At 36.1% G+C, this 26,383-nt stretch overlaps 2 protein-coding genes across 5 annotated transcripts in view; both read left to right on the top strand.

Moving 5' to 3' along the window:
• Positions 1-20,448, top strand: part of espn (espin) — an 81,900-nt gene extending 61,452 nt beyond the window's left edge. Inside the window, exons 11-17 of the mRNA XM_016484368.1 lie at positions 1,163-1,219; positions 5,646-5,791; positions 8,053-8,400; positions 18,364-18,443; positions 18,856-18,864; positions 19,003-19,014; positions 19,166-20,448. Coding sequence (XP_016339854.1) covers positions 1,163-1,219; positions 5,646-5,791; positions 8,053-8,400; positions 18,364-18,443; positions 18,856-18,864; positions 19,003-19,014; positions 19,166-19,313 — 800 coding nt within the window. The 3' untranslated portion in view covers positions 19,314-20,448. The remainder of the gene's footprint in view (positions 1-1,162; positions 1,220-5,645; positions 5,792-8,052; positions 8,401-18,363; positions 18,444-18,855; positions 18,865-19,002; positions 19,015-19,165) is intronic.
• A 1,215-nt stretch (positions 20,449-21,663) lies between these two features.
• The window catches only part of LOC107687119 (rho guanine nucleotide exchange factor 16-like), an 18,707-nt gene continuing 13,987 nt past the window's right edge, over positions 21,664-26,383 (top strand). Inside the window, exons 1-7 of one of the 4 annotated variants that reach the window (XM_016484327.1) lie at positions 21,664-21,835; positions 22,165-22,222; positions 23,396-23,498; positions 23,565-24,092; positions 24,667-24,718; positions 25,225-25,385; positions 25,691-25,747. In XM_016484327.1, coding sequence (XP_016339813.1) covers positions 23,592-24,092; positions 24,667-24,718; positions 25,225-25,385; positions 25,691-25,747 — 771 coding nt within the window. In that variant the 5' untranslated portion in view covers positions 21,664-21,835; positions 22,165-22,222; positions 23,396-23,498; positions 23,565-23,591. Of the gene's footprint in view, positions 21,836-22,164; positions 22,223-23,395; positions 24,093-24,666; positions 24,719-25,224; positions 25,386-25,690; positions 25,748-26,383 lie in introns of all 4 variants that reach the window. The other 3 variants (XM_016484328.1, XM_016484325.1, XM_016484326.1) reach the window with 3 other exon arrangements.

Below are 26,383 nucleotides of genomic sequence, written 5' to 3'. Positions count from 1 at the left end.
TTTTGCTTTTGTTAATTGTATAATAAATAAAAAGAAAACACATAGATAGAATACAAAAAGATTAGAGAACCTAGTGTTAGTTTTTTTTAAAGAAAACATTTATATTTATATATAAAAAATTTATTTATTAAAACATTCTTTTATAATCACTAAAAGATCATGTGACACTGAAGACTGGAGTAATGGCTGCTAAAAATTCAGCTTTGCATCTCAAAAGTAAATTGCATTTTAAAATATATTCAAATAAATAAAAATTGTTCACAAAATTACTGTTTTTGCTGTATATTTAGTCAAATTATTGCAGTCTTGGTGACCATAAGAGACTTTAAAAATTAAATAAATAAATATTCCAAACTTTTGACCGGTAGTAGTACTCATAACCCTATGTATTAAACTTTATTGCGTGACTCATAATGCAGATTTTTGTTCATATTGTATTACTGGTTGAGAAGAGGTGTGCAAGTCCTTTTCTAAGCAGTTTTTTACCCACCCGATGATAAAACGGGTAAAAATGGCTTGGGCCAGTAAGCAAGCCCCTAAAACATAGCAACCTGCTAGAAACCACCCAAGGCATCCTCGCAGCTACTTAGCAATTCCATTGTAACATTCACAACACAAAAAAGCAACCACCTAGCAACGCTCTAGTAACTGTCCTGAATACATGAGAAGCTACCAAGATGACCTAGCAACCACTTAGAATACCCTACACATATTAAAAGAACTCGGAACACCTTAGCAACTGCATAACAAATACATAACAACTAAATAAGCAGCTTGAAGGCAAGTTTTATATAAGCAAGCACTTTAGACAATGTAAAAATCTAGTGTTTAGCCTTGCTCTATTTTTTACCGATTTTAAAAACAAATTTTTTCAGAGCAAGTATACGACTCTCAGTTACCTATAGATCACCCTTGACCACAAGTTTAAAAATAAAAAAGGCACAACTGCATGGTTGTATGTAGTAAAGAGGCGAACAGGTTTCATTGTGTTTGGTTTTTTTGTTTGTTCATCTCCTCTCTTTCCTTCCTGTATTTGTCATCCTCTCATCGTCTGCGTCTGTCTTCACCACGCCTGTCTGCCTGGATCTGTCTCTCTCTGCTTTGCATGGACACTTTCTGGCTTTCCATATTCTTCTCTTTTCATGACGCAATCGCTCTAAAGGAGGGGATCTGTCTCCCTCTGTCACCCCTGCTCCAGAAACACTCCGGCAGAGGAAGAGTAAGTATTTCCCCCCAGCCTCATTATGTGTGTGTGTTTGTATTTATGTCTCGTTCTTTACTCCAATTATTCTCTTTCCCTTCATCGAGAGAACCGAGTGTGTCGTTTATTTGGCTACTGGACCACAAGCTGAAGTAAACCTAATATTTTCAATATTACCATGCACTTCTCACTAGTTCAGATAGCCAAAGAAACCACAGCACCCAGCGTGATTTTTCTGTGATCCCAGTTGCGATCATCCCACAGAATTCCCAGATGCTGCGGGGACTCTGGCACATCAGCTGTGATTGTTTATATAGCGTAGCTACATTGATTGATGAAATTGTGCGGCGAGTGAGGTCGTTGAACCACTTTATCACAAATACAGTGAAGTCAACATGAAATGACATTCACAGCCAGTTTTACTGACGTATTTCTGACAGTGTTGGGGAAAGTTACTTTTGAAAGTAATGCATTGCAATATTGCGTTAAAAGTTACTAATTGCGTTACTTAGTTACTTTTGATGGAAAGTAATGTATTACATGACTTTTGCTTTACTTTTTGTCAACTAAGCTGGGCTTGTTTTGTATTTTTTAATAATAAAAAACCTAAAAAGTTTTATTTTTGGCAACTATAAAGGCCCTTTCACACCAAAAGTTAAATGAATAAGCCTCAGGCTGAAGGAAGAAACTTTGCACCTTACTCTCGATTTCACTCAACACGGGACAGGAGAGGAGTCAGGAGTGAATAAATGGGAAAACAAAGTAATTTTGAAAAAGTAACTCAGATATTTTCTTGTAAATTTGAAAGTAATGTGTTACACTACTAGTTACCTGAAAAAGTAATCTGATTGTATAACTCGCATTACCCCCAACACTGTTTTCTGAGTGAAATGGCGATAAAAACCACAGGATGGAACTTTTCTATTTTGTAAATGGCTGTAAAAAAGTGGGCGTGGCATACCAGAATGAAGCCAGGTGATTGGTTGACAACTAAGAGGGCTTGATGACATCAGAGACACAGAGAAAGCTATTATATTTTGATGAAAGTTAATTTTGAGAAATACAATGCACCGGTGAACCATGCACAATAAGATTAAGTAAATATGGTGTGAATTTTGATTTCATGTTGACTCATCCTCAGAAAAATCCCTGTGGAATTAAAACCACTTTCAATTTGGAATAAACTGAATTTACAAGCAGTTCATCTATTAAAGTGGCATGTTTTGACATTAGTCTGCGCATAGTGAGTCATGCTTTAATGAATGAGTATAAAGGTGTGTAAACAGTGGGCGGCCTTATTGACTTGCTGTGCCGTCAACGCAGCGCCTTCATCCTACGCCACATCATTCCTCGCTATGCACAGCTATTGTGAACATCCTGATCCTCTTTTTTCTGCTCATATGCAGGCACAAGTTCTTCTGATTGCCTTTGTTTAAGTTATATTAAAGTGATATTTAGCTACAGGTCATGAATGAAGATTTGCCAAGTCAAGGTTGAAGGTAACGTACATTGCGTTTGTATTAAGCTATATGATGATTTATTTGAACTAGCAATAGGTCATGTTGGGCAAAGTATCTAAACGAGCACAAGGAGGAATGATATACAATCATTTTCATTTATATGCCTCAATATAGTAATTACCAGCAATATTTGCCTGCATATTATTTGATTAAATACTTTAATATACGTGCTAACATTTTGAGTGATGTCAGAAATCTTTAGATTCTTCAGAGTTGAATCAATTTTTATATATATATATATTGGACCTCATTCGGTGAGTGCACACAGTTGCAAAATTGTGTATTTGTAATCTGGGCCATATTTTCTTGTTTTGCTAATGGTTTTTGAGGATTAGGGCATGTCAGACAACCTGTCCATGTCAGCACTGATAATAATCAGAAATGTTTCCTGAGCAGCAAATCAGCATATTATACTGATTTCTGAAGGATCATGTGACACTGAAGACTGGAGTAATGATGCTGAAAATTCAGCTTTGATCACAGCAATGCATTTTTACAAATATTTTTAAATAGAAAACTGTTATTTTAAATATGTAACAATATTTCACAATCTTACTGTATTTTCAATCAAATAAATGCAGATGCCGATCTCTCTAATTTGACTAGTTTCTACCACGTTACAGTTCATTTGTTCCAAAATACCGCAGAGTTTGCACACACATCCCTTTAAAAGCTGATAAACATATAGTTTTGCTATTGTATCTGTGAACAATTTTATGGCTAGTTCCATTTGTTTTTTCTTAGCTGGTCTTGTTTGCTGGCTATAAAGAGGTTTTCTATAAGCTAATTAGGACTAGACCAGTTTTAACCAGCTAAGAGGCCATCTTAGTATGGTTTATTTATTTATTTATTTTATATGTGTGTGTACTGTGTATATTTCTTATGTATATATAAATACAAACACATGCATGTATATATTTAAAAAAAAAATGTTACCTTTATATATTAAACATATTTATACATGATATAATTTATATTAATATAAATGCATACATGTAAATACTAGTGCTGTCAAACGATTAATCGCATCCAAAATAAAAGTTTTTGTTTACATAATATGTGTGTACTGTGTATATTTATTATGTATATATAAATACACACATACAGTATATATTTTGAAAATATTTACATGTATTTACATGTCTATATTTATATTCATATAATTTATATTTAAAAAAAATATTTAATATATAAACAACATATTTTTCTTAAATGTATACATGCACGTGAGTGTATTTATATATACATAATAAATATAACGCAGTAGACGTACATATATTATGTAAACAAAAACTTTTATTTTGGATGTGATTAATCGTTTGATAATAAAAATATATACATGTAAATATTTTCAAAATATATGCTGTATGTGTGTATCTTTATATCTACATAATAAATATACACAGCACACACACATATATTAAACAAAAACTTTTATTTTGGATGCCATTAATCGCGATTAATCGTTTGACAGCACTAAATTATTTATTTATTTTTAGTGGGGAATGTCTTTGCATGGTCAGTTGTAGGGTATGAATGGATTTATAAGCATCTTCTGAACAGACCATCAACAGAAATGGCCTGTCGTTCTGTCATGTTTATGTGATGTGAGACTCTGTTAATCCACTGGAGAGCTGGAGGAACAAGTGTGAGGCGAGAGGAGGGTCAGTGAGAGCGAGGAGAGGACGTAAGGTCAGTGAGTGGACTTCAAATCCAGCTCCAATTTGGCAGCCGTCTCTTGTCAGAGTTGATTACCGCTGATCCGTTCAGACTTCCCCCAACTGTGATGAGCCACCAGCAGTAAGCGAACGCAGTGGTTTTTGTTCTTGCGGGAAGAGAGGAGAGCTTGTAGATCTTCTCTCAGTCTGAGAAGACTTTTTCATGACCACAGCTATGACAAAACAATAGCACGTCTGTTACGAGACACTCTGGAGATTTCAATCAAAAACAATAGTCAGGTGACGTACGTTTATTTGATTATTTCTTTAGCAATATTGTGTAGTTTATTTCAGTTCATATGTTGAAGAAGAAAATAAGTTATGTTAATAGTTTGAGTAGTTATACATTTTAAATTCATATATTTTTCTATGTATTTATTTCTTTTTATTTTTTAGTCCATTTATTTAATAATTCATTTTTACGGGGTTTTATTGCAGGGTAGATTTATGCTGTATTTATATTTAGAAAGTCTCTTGTGCTCTTCTGGTGGATTAAACATTCTGGTTATATGTAATTTATCTCCTTTATTTAATAGTTTTTTTTAATTATTTAATTTGTTCACATTGTTAAATTTGTAAATATAAAGTGGATAAAATCAGGTTAAAGCAGCAAAACGAATGTGTGGATTTTTTAAAGATTGTTGAAAGATCAACAACCTTTTGTTTCCTGGCACTGTAATGTATTATGGGACTAAAGCAGAGGCCACTTTTGGTCAAGTAGATTATGTTATATAATAATCTTTAATTGAATAAGTTCCATATTTTCTCATAAAATCCCATTTGTCCTCATTTGCCAGCCACTGTTGTTCTTCCAGTCAGATTCACCAAACCTGCTGTAAAGAATTATGCATATTATATTATACATAGCAGTGGTCAGAGCAATCGAATGCGTCATAGATTTGAAATCATTTTGATGGTTGAAACTTCAACAAAGGCCTGACCTTTTCTTTGTTCGCTTTTCTTCAAACTGAGCTTTACCTGAGTCTTTTCTATGTTTTATACTTTATTCAGTGAGTGGATTCATTTCATTGGGAACTATTTAGTACCAGCACACAAGTTACTGACTGCTTCAGACATTTGTTTGGACGTCTGGGGTTTTGAATTAAATATTTAGGGGAGATAGAAGCTTGTCCGGTGTGTCTCTCTCTCTCGTTCTCTTCATGCATCCATCCATCCTGGCTCAGTTTCCCTCTGTCTTTATCACAGGCAATAAATCCTTCAACATGATGTCCCCCACTGGAGATAATTCTGAGCTTCTGGCCGAAATTAAAGCTGGGCCAAAACTGAAGCCAACACCTCAGAGTAAAGGCTACACGACCGTCTACTCTAACAGCAGCACAGCGGCGAACAATGTAGGTCACGCTCCCTTACTTTCACCGATTTACTTCTTACCTATGAATGTTTTACTTAGGAGCTTGTTTTGAGCTTTATGTTTATTCCTAATGGTAAATCTCATAAATCAAAAGTACTTTGTCTCATGAAATGAGTTATAGCGCTTGTCTATTTGTAACCTTTGATCTCTCATTTGAGTGTGACTGCTACTGTTTGGCTTGAAATGTGACCTAATAGTGTTTGCATTAGAAATGCTAATGACTATCCATAGAAACAAAAGCCAAATTGGATATGGCACATAGATAGCAATGGACAGGAGTCAGTGATATTTCTTGAGGTGCATGAGAGAGGAATTCTGTATTCGATAATACATTATAGAGATGGATACATTAAAATATAGATCAGTATTCCCAAAAAATATAAATGTAACTTCTATGGCCACAAAAAAAAATAATGAAATAATCCAGAACAAAGTTAGTTTCAGGGTATAAAGTTGCAGTTTGGATCATTATAAGAGTGCAGCTCCGTGATCTGGCACCAAATCCATTGTCCAGGATAATTCAGGCAGACTAGTGTGAGGCTTGTGTAACTCAGTTATGGGCGATGCAATACAATAGCACACATTTATTAAAGTTACGCAATTGAGGAAATGACAGAGGAGCATTCAAATCTTTTTTAGCTACCTTAATTTGCTGAGAATTTCAAGAAATTAATTACATCATCAGAAAACAAGTACAAAAGCTGTCACTGGGACAGTATAAAGGTATGCCTTTGTACATTTTAGTATCTTAAATGTACATATTTGTAGCTAAATGAAAACCTTTTGAAAATGTACCACCCCATTGACTGCTTCTGTACCCTTTTTCTGAGAGTGTACGATAAAGAACTCAGTCAAACAGTCAAAAAAATTTAATATAATTTTTTTTCCTAAATGGCAGAGTAATGGCATAAATACAAGTTTTCATTATTAGGAATTCTGAATTATGGTCATTCCAGAACACTCTGAACACAATCATACTATAATGCCAAAAATAACTTTATTTTACAAAGAATGTTTTGTTCTTTAGTTCTTTAGAAAATCATTAAAGGGGTCATATGATGCGATTTCAAGTTTCCCTTTCTCTTTGGAGTGTTACAAGCTGATTGTGCATAGATAAGATCCCTGAAGTTGCAAAGACTAAAGTCTCAGCGTTTGAGAGAGGCGGGGCATAGAGGACCTACAATAATGTACAGTATTTGAAAAATAATGTGTTTTTTGAACATTAAAGCATGTCAACATATTCTGTTACACCAAATACACATCATATGACCTCTTTAATGTATCGGTGCTCTAAAGAATCCTGAAACTAATACACTGATCTCAAGAACCTGTGTTCATTGAACATTGTTTAAAAAGTATTTTTAATTTCCAAAGAACCATAACCAACTCAAGAACCTTTAACAGTGAAAAATGGTTTTTGATAAGTATAGTAGACACATCAAAAATAGTTTATTGTACAAAAATAAACTAAAAAGTCTGTAAGATAAAAAACAATCACATTTATGCAGCCAATAATGTATCACTTAATATCTGGAAATATTGTTCACTTGACTGCACGGACACTAGTGGATGAGAACTGAACTGATGAAATTACTGTTTTCTCCAGAGCTATCTCTCTCTCTCTCTCTCTCTCTCTCTCTCTCTCTCTCTCTCTCTCTCTCTCTATCTCTCTCTCTCTCTCTCTCTATCTCTCTCTCTCTCTCTATCTATCTCTCTACCTACCTACTTACCTATCTATCTATCTATCTATCTATCTATCTACCTACCTACTTACCTATCTACCTATCTATCTATCTATGAATTAAGCTCGTTTCATAATTGATGGACTTTACACAGTTATTGAACCAAACTGAATCAACAATGAACTGATTTCAACTGACTCATTATTGTTTACCATTGTCTTTTCAGAGCTGCTCTAGAGCTGAACTAATTTCTGTTTGCATCATTGAATCATTGTTTTCCTGTTAAGCACTGTAAAGCTGCTTTGAAACAACCTGCACTGTATAAAGTGCTGTATAAATAAAGGATAAAAAATGTTGATCAGCACAAATCATTATCCACATTGCAAGTTAACCCTATTCTTTATAAGATGAGAGTTGTTTAGATGAGATCATTAGATGCTACAAAGAACTATTGATATAATTGTATTTTTAAGAGGGTTTTTTTTATTTAAGCCAGCTGTGACCATGTCTATATTTTTGTCTGGAACATTCTATTCTGATTGATCGTTTTGACATTCAGGGGGAACGTCCGTCATCGCCGCCAGAGCCTCTGCCAAAACCCCAGCCCAACAACACCCAATCTGCAAAGCCAGAGTCTCCACCGCCTGCTTGCCCACCCACTCCACCCGCTCCCACGACCAGCGGAGGGTCGCCCCAGAACCTGTCCACCTCACAGAGCAGCGAGAAGCTCGCAACTGCTGTCAACGGAAATACACCTGCTTTCCAGAGCAAGTCCAGCGTGGTGGACGTAGAGAGTCTGGTGCCCACACATGACGAGCAGGGCCGAGCCATCCCAGAGTGGAAGAGACAGGTGATGGTGAGGAAACTACAAGTGAAGATGCAGGAGGAGGAAGAGAACAAGAGAAAGGTGAGTGATGAAGCAGGTGGGTGTTTTAAACATAAGCTGAGGCAGTGCATCTCTTATCCAAAATGTCAACATTACTACAGCTTCATAACATACTTAAAGACCCCACGAATCAAAATTGGAGTTTTGTGGCTTTGAGTCCATGCGTTTAAAGGAATAGTTCACCCAAAAATGAAAATGTTGTGATCATTTACTCACCCTCATGTCATTCCAAACCTGTATATGTTTCTTTCTTATGATGAACACAAAAGAAGATATTTTGAAGAATGCTGGTTGATGGCCCCCATTGACTTCCATAGTATTTCTTTCCCTACTAAATTTTTCAAAATATCTTGTTTTGTGTTCAACTTAAGAAAGAAATCAGTACAGGTTTGGAACAACATGAGGGTGAGTAAATGATGACAAAATTTTCATTTTGGGTGAACTATTCCTTTAAGGTCATTTATATGCTAGCTATTCCTAAGAGCCGACAAAATGCACATGCACGCACAAAGTAGTCTTTATTATCTGGTTAAACAAAAAAAATGACTGATGACAAATTTTTGTCCCATAAAATGCTTCTTAGAATGAAAATGCCCAATCCCAAACAATGATATGTGCCTCTGACTAGCATTAGAAAGAAGCAAATCATAGTTCATCAGTGTGTCTGGTAGCACCTTAGATCAAGGAACACATATTCACTATTAACTAAGAGTTTTCCCTCAATAAACTCCCAATTTGCTGCTTATTGATAGTAAGTAAGGTAGTTGTTGTAGTAGTTACGTTTAGGTATTGCATAGGGTTAAGTATGGAAGCCCGTTTCTGGCATAAACTCACTATTCTGATTTTATAACTAGCAATTGCGAGTTTACATCTCACAATTCTGAGAAAAAAACAACAAATCAGAATTTTGGGATAAATAGCTGCAATTACCTTTTTTTTTTTTTTTTTTTTTTTTGGTGGCAGAAACGGGTTTCCATAGTTACGGGATCTAAAATATGGTCATGCATTAATTTGTACTTTATAAGTTTTAATAAACAGCCAGTATGCTAGTAATATGCATGGTAATAAGCAACTAGTTAATAGTGAACTAGTTGCTTTCTAATTGGTTGCAAAGTTTTTCCATATATGTGCTTTCCCAACCATTTGTGGTTAAACCAGGGAAAAACTCCTCAATGTTGCCCCACTTCCTGTTTCAGTAGGATATCCATCAATGCAGGGGAGAAAATTATGTCAAGGCATTTCATGGGGTCCTTAAGTATGTTAAATAATTGCTAAAATGTTCGGAATAGCATACTAACATACTACTGTTCATACTACAGTTTCTGCAGCAAATGTATTCTGTGCACAGTATGCAAATTGTCTTTATACATACAATGCACCGTAATTGACCTTCCATTTCAGTTGTGATGAATTAAAGTAATATAAGCTATTTTAAGACTTCTAAAATTTGTTAAGATAATATTTCATTTAAAATACAAAATAATCATATTTAAGCTAGTTTTCCCTTCTGAACACAGCCAGTCTCATAGTTATACCCAGTTGTTTTTAAATGTTTATATACAATGATGTTTATAAAATGAACTCTATTTTACAATGAATAAATGGAAATGAGTGCATTTTCTCAGCTTCTGACCTCAGCGCTATCCTCCTGTAGTTTTAGCAGTGTGAGCTATAGTATCACCTCTTTAGATTTTAAAAATGCTTATGATTTCAAATGTAAGTCATAGCTGTGAAATTGAGGTTTGATCTGTCTACATGGAGGATAGTGGAGCAGTGGGTGTCTGCATGGGGATTTTTGAGTTTTCTGTTTTAAAAAACTATATGCAAGAGCTAATTGCAAACATTATGCATGTGATCTTTCACTTCTCCATGAATGATAAATTGTATGATAAGTTTATGATATCTGAGGGTAACTAAAGCAGTGTGGTGTGAATGAGCAAACCTGTGCAGCTCTGAATCATTTCATAAATCCATTTTCGGATTAGCAGGAATTGTCAGCACATAAATCTTAGAAATTTGTTGTTAATAGATGCAAGGATGGAGAATTAGTGTTGGGGTGAGATATTATTTGTCAATGACTGAACAATATTGTGAGAGTGGTATATTTGTACATATTTTGTCCAAGGAACATTGTTTTTCATGACATCTTGTACCAGTAAAATAGGCCAGATTACTTATTCTTGCCTTAGATGGCATTATCGAATCCCTTTTGCTGTCTACTCTGTTCTTTCATATATATGTTTATTTATTGTGAACACATCGATGTGTCCCTCTGGCATGTACTTGACTGCAAAGTCAAATGGCGGGTAAAACAAACACACAGTTGTTACAGTTACAGTTGGCTCTGATTTGTAAAACTAGACCTTTAAGAGTTTAATATTACTGCTCAGACAAGGTTGGTTTCAGCTTATGGTAAGTCACCGTCTGAAAGCCAAAAATAAAACTCAATCTTCAGTTTTGGTCTGGGATTCATAGTGTGGGGTTTCAAGGGAGTGTTTTGCAGTGTGACATTTGGTTGGCTTTTCCTTTACTGTGTGTTGAGTGATGCAGTGTTTAATTTGGGGCTGTTGTGACCATCTCAAGACAAGCCTAAGTGGGTTTGACATTTACTAAGGAAGTATTAGTTGAATGTGGCTTACTGGCGATGGTGCACGACAGCTCTAAGTTTTTACATGGGGATTCAGTGGTGTGATGCAAAGCCCCTTCACACTGCAACTGGAGCTTACAGCATGAAGTGCACTTGGTCGTCTTGCTCATTCTACTCATTAAGCGATTTATTTTTTTCTTATACCTTCATACATCTTGTTAACGTCCTGAAAGTGTCTCAGTATTTATTTATTTATTATTTTAGATCATGTGCATATAGTCAAGTCCCTTGGAAACATGAGCTAAATATAATTGACAGATAAAGTACACATGAATTTCACACTTAAAGGAAACTTCTGGGTAACTTTCAAATGAATGTCTATATGGACAGCATCTATGGCAGGCTGTGGAATTACAGGAATTAAATTTAGACTTGGGAACATACTGTAAATACACTTACAATATACAACACTTACTTTAAATACACTTACAATGAAATACTAGCAAACAAGTGGCCAGCACTCCAAAATATATAGCTATCACATTGTTTCAGTATTATAGCCATAAGTCTTTAACATTGTGGTGTCATGAAAGTGTTGTTACAGAATTGCTTACCAACCCTCTCTCTGTACAAAATATTTTAATTCATGTTATGACAAAAAATGTAACCTCAGTTTGATTGATATCTGCACAAGCATATCAGCAAGAGACATAACATATCAGCTCCATGCATAAACAAAACGTATTTACATGGAGCTGAGTTATGCACAGTCTATCCACAAATATTATGCTGGTGGTAACTCGTAACTCCTAGTAGTCCCAACTCAAAAGGACAGTTTAGGCAACTTCACAGCTCAAATAGTAACTAATGAGATATTCAAGTGCTTTTACAAAAAAAATATGAGCTTTTAAATGCACTGGCCCACTTGCCTATACATCCACAGTAAGTGTTTTACTGAAAATATAGTTCCTGCTCCTTTTTACGAATTGAGGATTGCATTGAAATTATTGTTTGTAGAATTCAACAGCATGTCACTGATTGTGTCCATAGGCAATCGTTTAAAAACAACCCAGAGTATGTTTTAATATATGTGACCCTGGAGCACAAAAGCAGTCTTAAGTCGCTGGGGTATATTTGTAGCAATAGCCAAAAATACTTTGTATGGATCAAAATTATCGATTTTTCTTTTATGCCAAAAATCATTAGGATATTAAGTAAAGATCATGTTACATGGAGATACTTTGTAAATTTCCTACCATAAATATATAAATACTTAATTTTTGATAAGTAATATGCATTGCTAAGGACCTAATTTGGACAACTTTAAAGGCAATTTTCTCAATATTTTGATTTTTTTGCACCCTCAGATTCCAGATTTTCAAATAGTTGTATTTCGGCTAAATATTGTCCTATCCTAACAAACTATACATCAATGGAAAGCTTATTTATTCAGCTATTCCAAAAAATTGACCCTTATGACTGGTTTTGTGGTCCGAGGTCACATATTTAATAGATCCTAACAAAAACTCAAGACAAATAGTCTTGCCAGACTCCGCTACATTTTTTCCCTGAAGCTTCTTTTGCAAGTAAAGTCAACTCAGTCAAATCAAGGCAGTATCATCGCACCACTAAATTCATGTAAAGTTTGAAACGTTTGGGGTGAAGAGGCTTTAAAGGCGTGTATGTAACGCATCGGATCCACAGGCTGAAGAGCACTCCACCTCTGTTTTTGTTCCCTTCTATATCCTCCTCTGAACCTACTTTAGTTTGCTGCCAGTGGATACTATCAAGCCCAAGACTGGCATTATTCACACGTGCACAATGCTATACTGGGTCCCTTTGGGGAACTGATGACAGAGGACGACCTCGTCCGCATTGAGAAGCAGATCGAGAACCTCCAGGTCATGCACAAAGTGACAGAGGTGGAGAAAGATCTGGAACAGCTGGAGCAAGAGTTGAAGCAACTCCTACCTGTGTCTGCAGCCTTGAACCAAGACCACTTCTCTGTCAACCCCAAACAGGTTCATGGGCAAGCAGAAGACCTGCCTGCCTGGTGCAGCAAGATCTCCACGCTGCTCAAAAGCATGGCCATTCTGCTCGCCACTTTGGGCGGGAAGGAGATCGATATTCTGGGAATGATCAATGAAGGATATACGTACGAAGGCCTGAAGAGTGGAAAAGGCCAGACGGGGATCTCAAATTCTGGAAGCATTGGCCGATCGCAATCATTCTCCACTCGAGAGGAGGTGGAGAAGGAGATTAAGCAGTGTGGCGTGTCTGTGAAGAGCCTGAAAGCCAATTATGAAATTCATAGCCAGTCAATGTACGAGGACGACAAAGCAAACCGCATATACAAGCGGACGAGGTCCTTGCCGGCGGTTAGTGAATGCAGCTACCCCTCAGAGCCCATCCTGGAGGACGAGTTGCTGTTCTCTTTAAGTGAGAGCCTCTCGCAAGCCAGAGATGGGTCGCCGATAGATCAGGATTTACCATTGGTGAATGAGGAACCTATAACGCAGTCCCATGTACCTTTGATGTACACTGGGCCTGGATCATCTGACTCAGAGCATCATGACCAGCCTACGAATCCACTAACCTCAGAGCATCTCACCCGCAGTCTAGAAGTGCAGACGGACCTGAGCTACGTCCAGGAGTGCATCGAGATGCGCAAGGAGAGGATTGTGTTTCTGTTCCTGGAGCACTGGAGAAAGTACACAATGACTGAAGCCTACAAGTGCTCAGGTAGAGGGAAGACTCTGAGTGTCGAGGAGAACGACTCCCATTCCCTGTATTATCACAACCTAGCTAAGCCAGATGGCACCATGCAAACGGAGGATGACCAGCTGCTGTATTTCATGAAACAGAGACAGGTGGTGGGAAATCTTCTTGGCCACTGGAGGACCATTATGAGCCAGGTGCCCACGCGACAAATCCGCAGACTCAGTCGAGCTCAGATGATCTACTGGCCCGAGCACTTCCTTCCCCACATCAATGGGTCTCCGGTTCAATATGAGAGTCTAACCCTTGACCTTTTCATGCTAGGCTACTTCCAGCTTCTGGAGATGAACATGTCGCGCACTGAACGGAAGTTTCGCCACTTGCTTTGCTACGAGATGTTTGACAGACTAGGCAGTCATCCGTGGGAAGTGATCCGCCAGTTCCACCGAGAGGTCATGGAGAGCCTTGAGAGTGGGAAACGCGATTGGTCGGATGGCTTCGAAGATATCAAGGTGAAGTATTTCGGTGACTCTATGGAGGGCAGTGGGCTACTGGAAGCGGCTGAGCTCATTCTGCCTCCGGAGATTCTGCAGGCATCCGTGAATATATCGCAAGACGCTCCAGCCGATGCAGATCTCCCAAGTGTTTCACCACCAGAAGTCCCTAATGAACACCCAGACGACTCTGCAGCGGCCACCCAGCAGGGCACTTCTGAGAACTCAGCTGAGACTCTTATAAATGATACGGAAATACAGAAGAGTAGTACTGAAGTTCAACTACCACATGCAGCACAGGATGCACCACAGTCAGAAAACGCAGTACCGCAAGCAACCGCAACAGCGGAAAGCCCCCAGACACAAGCCCCATGCATTAATACTGTGAACGAACAGAGCCCAGCAAATATTAAAGAGGAGCCCAATGAGGACTCCATCAAGCTTATCTATGAACTTAAAGAGTTTAGCAATGAGGAAATTATTAGATACATTGATCGAAGCTTCGCCTTCTGGAAAGAGAAGGAGGCTGAGATGTTTGACATTTGACTTATCAGGTCAACTTATTTGAAGGATGAAACACAATCATCAGGAGATGCTTTAAGCAGTTCAGCAAGCAGTTTGAGGCAGTTTACTGCCGGAAATGTCAGAAGAAGCAATCTAATGTTGAGCTGTAATGGTTTTAGAATTCAAGTTAATAGCATCATGCTGAATGAAATATATATCTATTTGTTTAATAGCCATGAAAAGCTTTAGAGATACAAATACACAGGGACAAATAAAAGCCTACAAACAGCTGCAAGCTGTGTAAAATGTATTTATTTTGTAAATTGCTATCATGCAGATAAAACAATAAATGCATAGAAATCATAGCACTACATATCACAAGGTGAAGTGACGGAAAGCTTGCAGTCTTTCTAGCAGAATATCAGCTTTTCACTGAGTGTGTATGATTCAAACAGTCGAATAATACACACAGGCTTTAAGTGTGCTAATTCATTTCAACAGTCATATCTGTCTGTTCAAAGTGCTTTAAATCAGTGGTTCCCAACCCTGGTCATGGAGGCACCCCAACACTGCATGTTTTGCATGTCTCCTTAATCAAACACACCTGATTCAGATCATCAGCTCATTAGTAGAGACTCCAAGACCTGAAACTGGTGTGTCAGACTGAGAAAGGAGATATGCAAAATGTGCAGTGTTGGTGTGCCTCAAGGACCAGGGTTGGGAACCACTGCTTTAAATCATCCATCAATGAAGCTCAAAATACATTTTCTTGAAATTAAATGTAAAAGTATTCTGACCATTTTTAAAACTAGCATTTTGTTCATGAATTGATTTCTTTCAGATTCATTTATTAAAAGCCATTCAAATTTTGTAACTTTTAACTGTTGTTCGTTCTTATTTGTATAACTTACAATTGAGAGTATCACAGACATAGATTACAGCTAAAATGTGTTTTATATCATCTGTTTTAAATGGTTTGTTCTGCATGTTGCATAATTATTTGGAAATGATCAGATTTGTTGTTTAGGAAAAGAAGGAACGTGCTCCCTCTTAGTGTTCTTGCCGTGTTTTGAGTTATTTAAGAACACACAACTCTTAGTTTCTGAACATAATCAATGCCTTTATTCATTCAACAATGACACATTTGTAGATGTGTAAGAATTCTTGCCCTATTGTTTATCTTTCAGTTTGATTGTCTTTTATTACCAATTGTTTTTGGCAGTGTTGTTTTCAAGAGGTTTTGAAAAGCAGATGGATTTCTACTTAAGAAGGTTTTTATTGCAATTGGTATTCATAAGAGTTTTTTTTTTTTTTTACACCTAACATTGACATTTATATTGTTCCACGTTTGAAGTGTCAGTTTGATGGTTTGTTCGTTTTTGAGAAATACTTACAAAATTAAATAAATCTAAAGTTTATGATTGGACACTTTCATTTCATTTTCATTTGTGATTTCCTATTATAATTTTAATAAAATGATTGAACACCTTTATAAGGTTTAATAATAGCTTTTAATAAAGGCCACTGTTTCCATTTAATAGTATTTCTTAGTACAATAATTAATTGCTCTACAAATAATGAACTTTTAGTTAGGTTCCATTAACTTAATTAGCTAAAGAGTTAAATCAGAATTAGAGAGTTAACTATGGCATCAAAGCTATTTTTGGAGTCAAGCTCAAGCTGTGTTTTAGAGGGCATTTAGCTGCCATTTCCTTAAGAAGGCAGGACAGTAGTCTAAGTGTGATTTCATCTCCACAAGCATTGAAAGAATTTCAAGTGGAAAAGTATGTAATTGCAGATACTAAATAAGCACCATGTTAAAACTTTGTTCTGCTGCATGTGTTGTATATTTTAAGGTAAGTGTTTAAGGTAAATGTTTTAGGTGACAGCTCTCTGATTATATCAAATGAGTGGTAACACTTTATTTTAAGGACCATCACACTGGTATAGTGACCATCTCACTGTTAACTAGTTGCTTATAACAATGCCTATTTATAACATTTTGGCAGTTTAATAGTACTTATAAAGCACATATTAATGCCTTATTCTGCATGACCATATATTAGCTCACTCAATCCTTCCCATACCTGAACCTAGCAACTACACTAACTATTAACAAGCAGCAAATTAGCAGTGTATTGAGGCAAAAGTTGTAGTTAATAGTTACTTAATAGTGAGAACTGAACCTTAAAATGAAGCGTGACCAAATGGGTTAATTTCACAGAGCTATATTTCAGGTCATATTTCCACAACCAAAATGAAAAGAAATATTTTATTCTGAATGAAGAAAATTAAGCTTATTTTTTACCCTTACACTATCTATCTATCTATCTATCTATCTATCTATCATTGTGTCCAGACAGGATTCGTTAGTAAGAGCCGAATGAAAATTACAAATAAACTCTAAAATATCTATAGACAGTTTTGGGGGAAACAGTCATAAATATAATGCAACAGTGTATAATGGTACAAAAATAGGCTGTATTTTCTTTATGCAAAATGTTTATTTTATGTGAAATATATCATTTTCGTGAGATTTAGCAGAATATTTTTCTATATGCATAGATGTATCTCTCTGTTGGAGAATGTCTTGCAGTATCTCTCTTAAATGCAGTTTTTAGTAACTTTTACAAACCTTTCAACTCAATAACAATGGATTGTCTTTGCATTCTATAGATTCAGTAAAGCCTTCTTTATGGACAGATTATATATTTATGTGAGCTGATACAGAACGTCATTTACATTTGTTTAATTATTAGTCAAAATCTGAAGGCAACCCATCATTGCAGTATTACATTATTAATGGAAGAACACCTAATTGCTTAATCTGATTCTTATATGGCAAGAAATGCCATCAGCGTGTTTTATCATTCCTAGTTGCACTCTCTAAACTTTCTTTATCTACCTAAGCATCTTCATCGATCTATTTTTATTATTATTATATATTTTTTTTTACCTCTGTTTTTTTTTTTTTTTCTTGGCATGTAATTCCCAGGGGAATAATGAAATATTAAGACACAGATTCGTTTACATAGATACTCGGGCTGTTACCAGTGATGTGGAGTTGAGGTAATCAATCCGCGCTGAGGGGAAATGAGAAGCTGAAGAAGGAGAAGCCGCCTCCTCCGCTGGGCTATAGTTACATCTAATGGAGGAAGAAGATCACTTTTCACACTGTGTGCACACACCGCCTGTCTGAGAGCAGAAACTGTCTACATTTTAGGAATATGCTAAAGTGTTTTGGCCCAATAACCATGACATTTTTCAAAGATTGGGTGTTAGTATGTTTGCACTGAAGCACTTGAGTCCACCTCTAAATATAACAGCCCAAAACTGCACTTAACCAATATAGTGAGAGTGGCTTTGCTATTGTGAATATGTTCAGTACACATTTATCATGGCCTGCAACATTCATGATTGAAACTCTCTTTCACATGCAGGCCTATGAAGTGAAATCCTGTTTATTTATACGGTGATAAGATTAGTTCTTTTTTTTAAATGCAGACAAATTATGTTTATATCAGTTTAATTATTCAGCTTTTCAGTGTTTCCAGTATTCCACAATTGAAGATATGTTTTCATACTGGTTTTGTGGTTTGTATTTATAGACTCGTATCCCTTTTTTTTTGGGGCACTGTAGTGAAAAAAAAAATTTTTTCTGATCTTCTCTGTGTGTGTCAGGCTGAAGAAGAGGCGTCCCGTTTGGCTTCATTGCCTGCCTGGAGGAGAGATATCATGAAGAAAAAGATGGAAGAAGAGAGGCGAGTTAAAGTGCCAGAGCTCTTTGTCTTTCTGTTTGCCTCTGACTGTCTCCTGTGTTTTTCTGTTTATTGTCTGTAAACCTCATTCAACCGTCAACCTCAAGTTTTCTATACATTCTAGTTTTTACTACTGTGGTAAAGTTGATTATATATGTGGCACATTTATAATTCAATTTAGTGTTTATCTTGAAGAATGAACATGTTTTGCTTGCCAATTTCAAATACCATAGTAATATCACTAGTAATATTACAGTTATCAGTAATATAAGAGTAATAGCTTTATTTATATCATTCATAACTAATGATTAAGATAGCTAGAACTGCCTTTAGTATGCCTGACATTTCTTCCATGCAAATCTGTAAATTTTCTGTCTTTTACTTTCAATGTCTTGTGTGGATTATAATACCAAAGTGATAAAATGTAAGTAAAACCGTATTTTCCATTGTAGTGTTTTTTAGTTTTTTTTTATTTTGTTGTAGTATATTGTAGGCAAATGTACAAAAATGTAAACATATACATGTAATCCTCTATTTCTTTTATCCACTCCTGGATGGACAGGGAACATAAAAGGTAAGACACTGACTAGTGATAGCAGTACTAGTGATAGTTCTAGATAGAAGTTGTTCCTGTTTCTGACATTTGGATTGTATTAATGTGCATGATGTCATTTGATCAAAAACGTGAATGTACCAACTTTTCTTGTTTCTCCTCGTCCCTGCAGAAAAGAGGAGGAACGGCGGCGAATGGAAAAGGAGAACGAGGAGAAGTCGGAACTGGAGCGACTACGAACGCTAGGCTACGATGAAACCAAGCTGGCGCCGTGGCAGCGGCAGATTATTTTAAAGAAAGGCGACATAGCGAAACAGTAGTAGACTCCCCGTCACCCCCTCGGCTCTCGCACAGCTCTCTGCTGGTGTATAACTGTAGGACACTGTTGAGAATCTGCCAGACCCTTTAGACACAAACCAGACGGCGTTCTGCTCGATGAGCACTTCAGCAGCGCTTCGTCTGAGTCTCAGTGTATCCTGCATGTTGTTGAGCTCTGAAGATGCACTGTACCGTTAAAGGGTAAAAAATGAATGAAACTAATGTTTTAACTGTGGTCATTGTTTACCTGTTTTGAAAATCATTTGCAGCGTTCCCCACCTGACCCATTAGCATCTCATTTTAAATCTTTAGTAATATTTTCAATTATAAGTAGAACATATATGTCAAGGAAATCACATGTAGGCTACTGTGCTTGAAAGCTTTTTTTAAGTTTACTTTATGTAATCTGTTAAGTATGATAGTCCTGAACAGGTGTTATGGCACAATGTATTCTTACATAAAGTAAGTGACACTTTGTGTTATGGTGCATCTATGTTTCTTACATAAAAAACGCAATTTGGAAATGATACATTATATATAGAGAGAGAGAGAAACAAATGCAAAAAAATAAGCATTTTACCAGTAGTCTCTTTGCACTGTACATATACATGTTTCACCAAAAGGTGGAGTCAGAGATCACAACTTATAATAAGTCTTCCCAAATAACAAAGCTCAGAATGTATTTCAGACCTACATAACAACCACTAATGAAAACAGATTATGAAATTATAGTGAACCCCATAATTGCAGAAGAGAAGCCAATGTCTTAAATATTCTATTGCATCTGATGGTCTAAGTAAAAACATCCCGGTCACCCTTTGTACTGAGATTTACAGGACGTTTACATTGGCGGGGGAAAGGATGTCATGAAATCATGACGGTGTATTCAGCCATGCTGCGCTCCCCAATAATGAAGCTGTATTTTCCTTCTCTGCTTGGCAACTGTAGCTTGTTAATGTATTTCAAGTAATTAGACATCAGAAAAGTGCCGGATGTGAATCTGTATGTGTGTGTGTGCATGTGTGAGAAAGTATATGTGTGTGTATATTTACACATGCATATAATATGTCTGTCCTGTGTCATTGACTGTGCGATGGGTAGAGTTGATGTATTTTGAGTGTTTTTTTTTTCTGTACAACTGTAAAAAAAAAAAAGAAAAAAAAAGACATAGGTTACTACAAGTGATAAGCATGGTCCTCCTTGAGTTTGGGAACATTCTGCTTTCGTTTATCAGATGCCATAATGATGCTGAAAACAAAGATGTGAACGTCATTGCCATTAGAACATTTTCTATTCATAATTATTAATGAATTCTCCATTTAGAAATACTTATACACTCTTATTGGCCAATGATATCAGGGTCAGTTACATGTTTTTTTCTGTTTTCAGCCTGGCTTTCATAGGCAGACTATTGTAAACTTTCATTTTCCCAGTGGCAACAGTAATGTAATAAAAATCGAAACAACAATTTGTGCCTGTGAAAGAGTTAATACACATCACACAAAAACACATCCAATACATTATATTACATTATATCAAGTGACAGTCCAGTTGCTCATGCTTAAACTGTTCTTTTCATGTTATATTTTAACATAACAATAGAAGATAGCTTTCATTTAATAAGCAATTTAATCAATTTAATACATTCATTAATAGAATTTACTATTTTTATTTTATTTATGCTGAAGGTTCATAAACACAAGTTAAGTTACAGGACTGAAGGTTACAAATGCCAATATCTTGAAATATCACTGAATTGAATTTGTCAATATGTATATATGATACTCTCTCTCTCTCTCTGTATATATATATATATACAGTGTTGGGGAAAGTTACTTTTAAAAGTAATGCATTACAATATTGTGTTACTCCATAAAAAAAGTAACTAATGACGTTACCTAGTTACTTTTTATGGAAAGTAATGTGTTACGTTACTTTTGCGGTAACTCGCGTTACTTGTAATGAGTTACCCCCAACACTGTATATATATATATACAATTATTTCTATTATCGACAGTAGCTTAACTTTACGGTTAGAGAAAGGTTAATTTCACATCATACTACAAAAATAAAAGTATAAAACTACCCTCACTTAATCAGAAGAATCAACTTCAATGAAGGTTTAGCTTATGTAGTGACACACTTTACCAGCAGATGGCGCAATGTGCATTATTATTATTATTATTTTACCATTACAGTAGGCTACCAGAAAACCACTATATTAAAAAATAAAATGAATAAAACACCTCCACATCTTATGTGTGGCCATAAGTGCACAAATTAATGCTATCTCATTTGTATGTACAGAAATACAAACGTTTGCTACTGATTTTGTGTGAGATTTAGAGGAAGTTCCGGTGGGTGTGGCTGAGCTCACCTGGAGTGACGTAGCGCGAGCGATACAGACGCCGTGTAGGTGCAGGAATGCGTTGAAGTTCTGCTAAAATATATATGTTCAGGATCCGTGCAGAGAAATCTGACATCTGCACATTTTCAGAATCACAGTGCATGTGATATTAGCCGGGTAAGTCAATCCTGTATTTATGTATGGCCTTTAAACGGACTTAAAATGCTCTTTGTTTTGAGAACTAGTCAATCTGGGCGTGAAATGCAGTTACAGTGAGTTGTTTATCCAGATGACTAGGATCAGTTATATGTTAAAATATTCCCGCAGCAGTGTCGTTTATCCAACAGCTATGTCAAGAAAACTATAATGTTGTTTTGTCACAATAAAGTTTTTTATTGGCATATGTGGTTCCGTGAAGAACCTTTTACATCCATTTTTTTTTTTTATAATTATATGAGTATTATACGAAACTGAACATGATCTGTGCACCTGTTTCCGTCATCAAGGGACATTCCAAACAGGTGTGAGAGGATTCCCGGAAAAAAGGCGCTATTAATAGCGGCAGTGAGTATCATGCTTTGATAATGGTGAACAATGTGTAAAAATAGAATTAAAACAGACAGAGCTGCATGCAGCGCACTTTCAAGATGAGATGAATTATGTGTTATGCTGTAACCTAATATTACACACGTTGATGTAGTATAGGCCTATAACCGAAATGATACTTGCTTATTTCATAACAACTCTGATTACTCATCATTACAATTGTTATATTTCATATGTTAGGCTATTTACATATGAATATATTATTTAATAGTTTTTAAACGAGAGTTAATATAATTAATGTGACACAACTGCCTCCTGTAGAGCTGCTTGCTCATTTCGTAAATAATGAACTTTGAATCGGTCTTCTCCTTTGCATTTCAAATTGTTTCGTCATTTATACATTTTATAACGTTAAATGTTATTTTCCTGTTTATTAATGTGAAGCTGCTTTGAAGTAATCGGTGTTGTATAGAGGGCAATTTAAATAAATGTGACTTGACGTAATATATCATTTTAAGTAGTTTTTATGATGATGCTAATAATTTATGCTGTTTTGAATTTCAAAAGAATAAAATGGTCTGCACTCCTTTTTTTTTAATTATTCATTTATTTATTTTTAATCTTGCAACACACAGAGTGCATACAGATTAGCAACATAGAGAACCTGTGTGCATTGAATTTATTTAATACACGAGTTTCACAATTTGAGTTGAATTACTGAAATAAATGAACTTTTCCACGACATTCTAATTTATTGAGATGCACCTGTACATATTTGAATGGGGGGGGTTTATTTGTTTTTTTTAACCAATTTTTACTGCAATCAAGAATTGCAGTAATGCGAATCTAATAACAGTCCCTATTGGGAATAATGGAATTACAAATCCCAAAAGTATTTTATTTTAACCATTATAATTAAAATCGTGTCCCAATATAAAACAACAACAAAACGTATGCTTCATTTTATTTATGCTATTGGTTTCTTTTGATTTTGGAGTGAAATGTGAGCTGGAATTGTTTCATTTCATTATCTTCAGGTGATAATTACATTATATTAGCAAAGTCTAGATCATAATAACTTTCACTTATGCTTCATTAATGGGTGGAAAGAGGTAGTGAATATTTCTTTACAGGTATTGTAAAGCTCTGTTCACCTGCAGTGCTCCTAACCTGCCCTTGTCTTCCGTTGAGATCTTTTACCGTGAAAAGGCTTCCCACCCTTGCAGTTTCAAATTACATTCAGTCAGAATTACAGCTGAGTAGTCTGTCACTCCACCCATCTCTGTTGTAACAGGTTAGTGTTGTGGTCTGCTGTTGACCCCAAACTGAGGTTCTTCAAGTGACAAACACTTTTCTCCAGCCGACCAGGGAACCGGGTGAAGGTGCCATGTCCCACAGAAATTCCTATGGCTCCACGGGGAACCAGTCTCTCCTTCTTCCGGAGAGCCGCTTCAGCTCGGTGCTTCAGCTGGAGCAGCCGTCTGGAAGTTCGTCCTCGAGCATTGACCTGTCCAGAGTGGATTCCCCAGAGGATGAGCAGAGAACTGTAGTGCTCAGCACCCAGAGCGAAGCGGCTCGCAGGCAGGGCGCTCGACAGCTCATCCCCAAGAACCTGGCTGTGAGCAGCCGCCCAAGAAACCGCTACCACACCACCGTGGTGACCCTTCCCGTCAGCCTGCAGCCCACAGACCTCTCCTGGGAGGACTATGACAGTGATTCGGGCGATGGGTTTTCGCTGAGGAGAAATCGCAGGAATAAATCGTATCGTGCTGCCGTCACTAGTCTGAATCTTGACGCTTTGCCGAGTGAACTCCAAACAGAAATGCTGACACCCCTCAGTGAAGAGAAGGCGGGCAACCAAAAGCAAGCACAGAAATCAGGACGCAAGGCAAGTGTCTTGCTTTCGGTTTATTTTGTTATTAAACACACCTGGATGCTTTCGAATGGACATAGTTGGTTGAATCCACAATCAAGATTTTGATTTTATAAGACATTGTGAAATATATTGTGGGAGTGTTATTTTTTTGGAGGCATTTATATCTAGATCTTATTATAAGCATCTTATAATCTAGATTTAAAGAATCAAATACTTAAGATTTTATGATTGGATCATTGCAGTGAATAATATGTTTCTGGCATGTTGTAAGATTTGGCAACGATTCATTTAATCATACACTATATTGCCAAAAGTATTGGGACACCCCCTTCTAATGATCAGGTTTGACTACTTTAGTAATTTCCATGAGTACAATGTTTAATGTTAAAGCATATAATGATATTCTAGGGAAATGTGTGCTTCTAATTTTATAGCAACAGTTTGGACAGGACCATTTTCTATTCTAACATGACAATACCTGTGTGTACAAGGTTCTTATTTTAAGTTTAAGTTTTTAAAGTTTTTCACCCTGTAGAAAAAAAAAAAATCACATTGTCATATGTATTTATGCTGTCTTTCCTCGCAGAGAACATTGGGGAGGATCAGGAACAGGAAGCAAGCTGGCTCATTTAAAGATGGTAAAAAAAAAAATGTGTTTAAATACATAAGGTAGTGTACTATATACAGCATCCATTCATCTATCCATCCATCCAATCAGATAGCATTGTGAACTTTCTAAGTTTGCCTTGATGAACTGTATGCACCTCAAAAAACTATACATTCAGCAGTAACACCTTATAATAAGTCCCATTAGTTAACACTAGTTCATCCATTAAATATTAAATAATTATTTAAAATTAAATAAACATAAAACATTGCTAGTTCATGTTAGCTCAGGTCCATTAAATTGTATAAACTACTACAACTTTTGATTATAGTATTCGTAAATGTTTAAAATATAATGTAGTTAACAAATGGAACCTTATTGTAAATGCTACCAATGCAGTTTAATTCGTTTTTTGGGTAAAGTGAGATGGATTGTTATTCCTTCAATAATTGTTGTAGAACTTCTAAGGCCAGAAACTTAAAAAGTGATACTATACGAGCTGCAGCGGGTTGAAAGTTGTTCATTATCTTCTTACAGAGCCGCGGTTTTACCAGGAGATCAAGGAGCGAGGCCTGAACGCCAGCAGCCTGAGCACAGAGGACGATGAGTTCTCCCCGACCGAGCCACTGGAGGAGGATCAGGGCATCGTGGTGAAGAACTACAGAGCAGCGTACATGACATGGAGTCAACTGCAACAGGTGAAGAGGACCAAATCCCTGCTGAAGGGCCACTCGCTTGAGATCGAGCTGTGGCTGAAACCTCTGAGAGGGGAGAAGTGTCAGAGCTGTGAAATACCTGCATTAGCATAAAACATTTAGAGACTTCAGAGAAACAGTTTTATGATTTGTTTTAACTTGGGACATAGATGCAGTGCATGTATTGCATTAAATTATTAATTTAAATGTAAAACAAAACACATGTATTAAATAGAAATAGGTTAATATTTATAAAAGAGTGTTGCTGATTCTTAATAAGTACATTTATTGTTTTATTTCAAACTTAGGTGAAAGATTTGGGCATTTTGGATATCATCTCCCCTGAAGAACGCAAAAGACAAGAAGTGAGTCTATTTCAGGTCTCTTATGCTCATCAAGGCTACATTTATTGATTAAAAAAGTGCAATAAAAAACAGTAATATTGTAAAATATTGCAATTTAAAATAACTTCCATATTTTAATTTAATTTAATATTATGTTTATTATAATAAAATGTAGTATATTTATTATGTAGCAAAACTCAAGTCATTCCGATATGTTGATTTGCTGCTCAAATATTAGTAATAGTTGTTATTAGCAGTGTATCAGAATGATTTCTGAATGTGTGTTCTATGTCACACTGCAGTAATGGCTACTGAAAATTCAGCTTGCATCACAGAAATAAATGACATTTTAGAATATATTCAAATAGAAAAGTTACTATAAATTGTAATAATATTTCACAATATTACCATATACCTGTATATACTGTATAATCTAATATATATATATATATATATATACACACACACACACACACACACACACAAACGGGCATCTCAAAAAATTTGAATATCATGGAAAAGTTCTTTATTTTTTGTGATTTAATTCAAAAAAGCAAACTTTCTTATATTCTAGATCAGTGGTTCCCAACCCTGGTCCTGGAGGCACCCCAACACTGCATGTTTTGCATGTCTCCTTAATCAAACACACCTGATTCA

This window comes from Sinocyclocheilus anshuiensis, unplaced genomic scaffold (assembly GCF_001515605.1).
Source record: "Sinocyclocheilus anshuiensis isolate Anshui unplaced genomic scaffold, SAMN03320099.WGS_v1.1 scaffold1203, whole genome shotgun sequence".
Lineage (NCBI taxonomy): Eukaryota > Metazoa > Chordata > Actinopteri > Cypriniformes > Cyprinidae > Sinocyclocheilus > Sinocyclocheilus anshuiensis.
The sequence above is the reverse complement of the archived record's forward strand: the minus strand, read 5'-3'. Positions and strand labels throughout refer to the sequence as shown.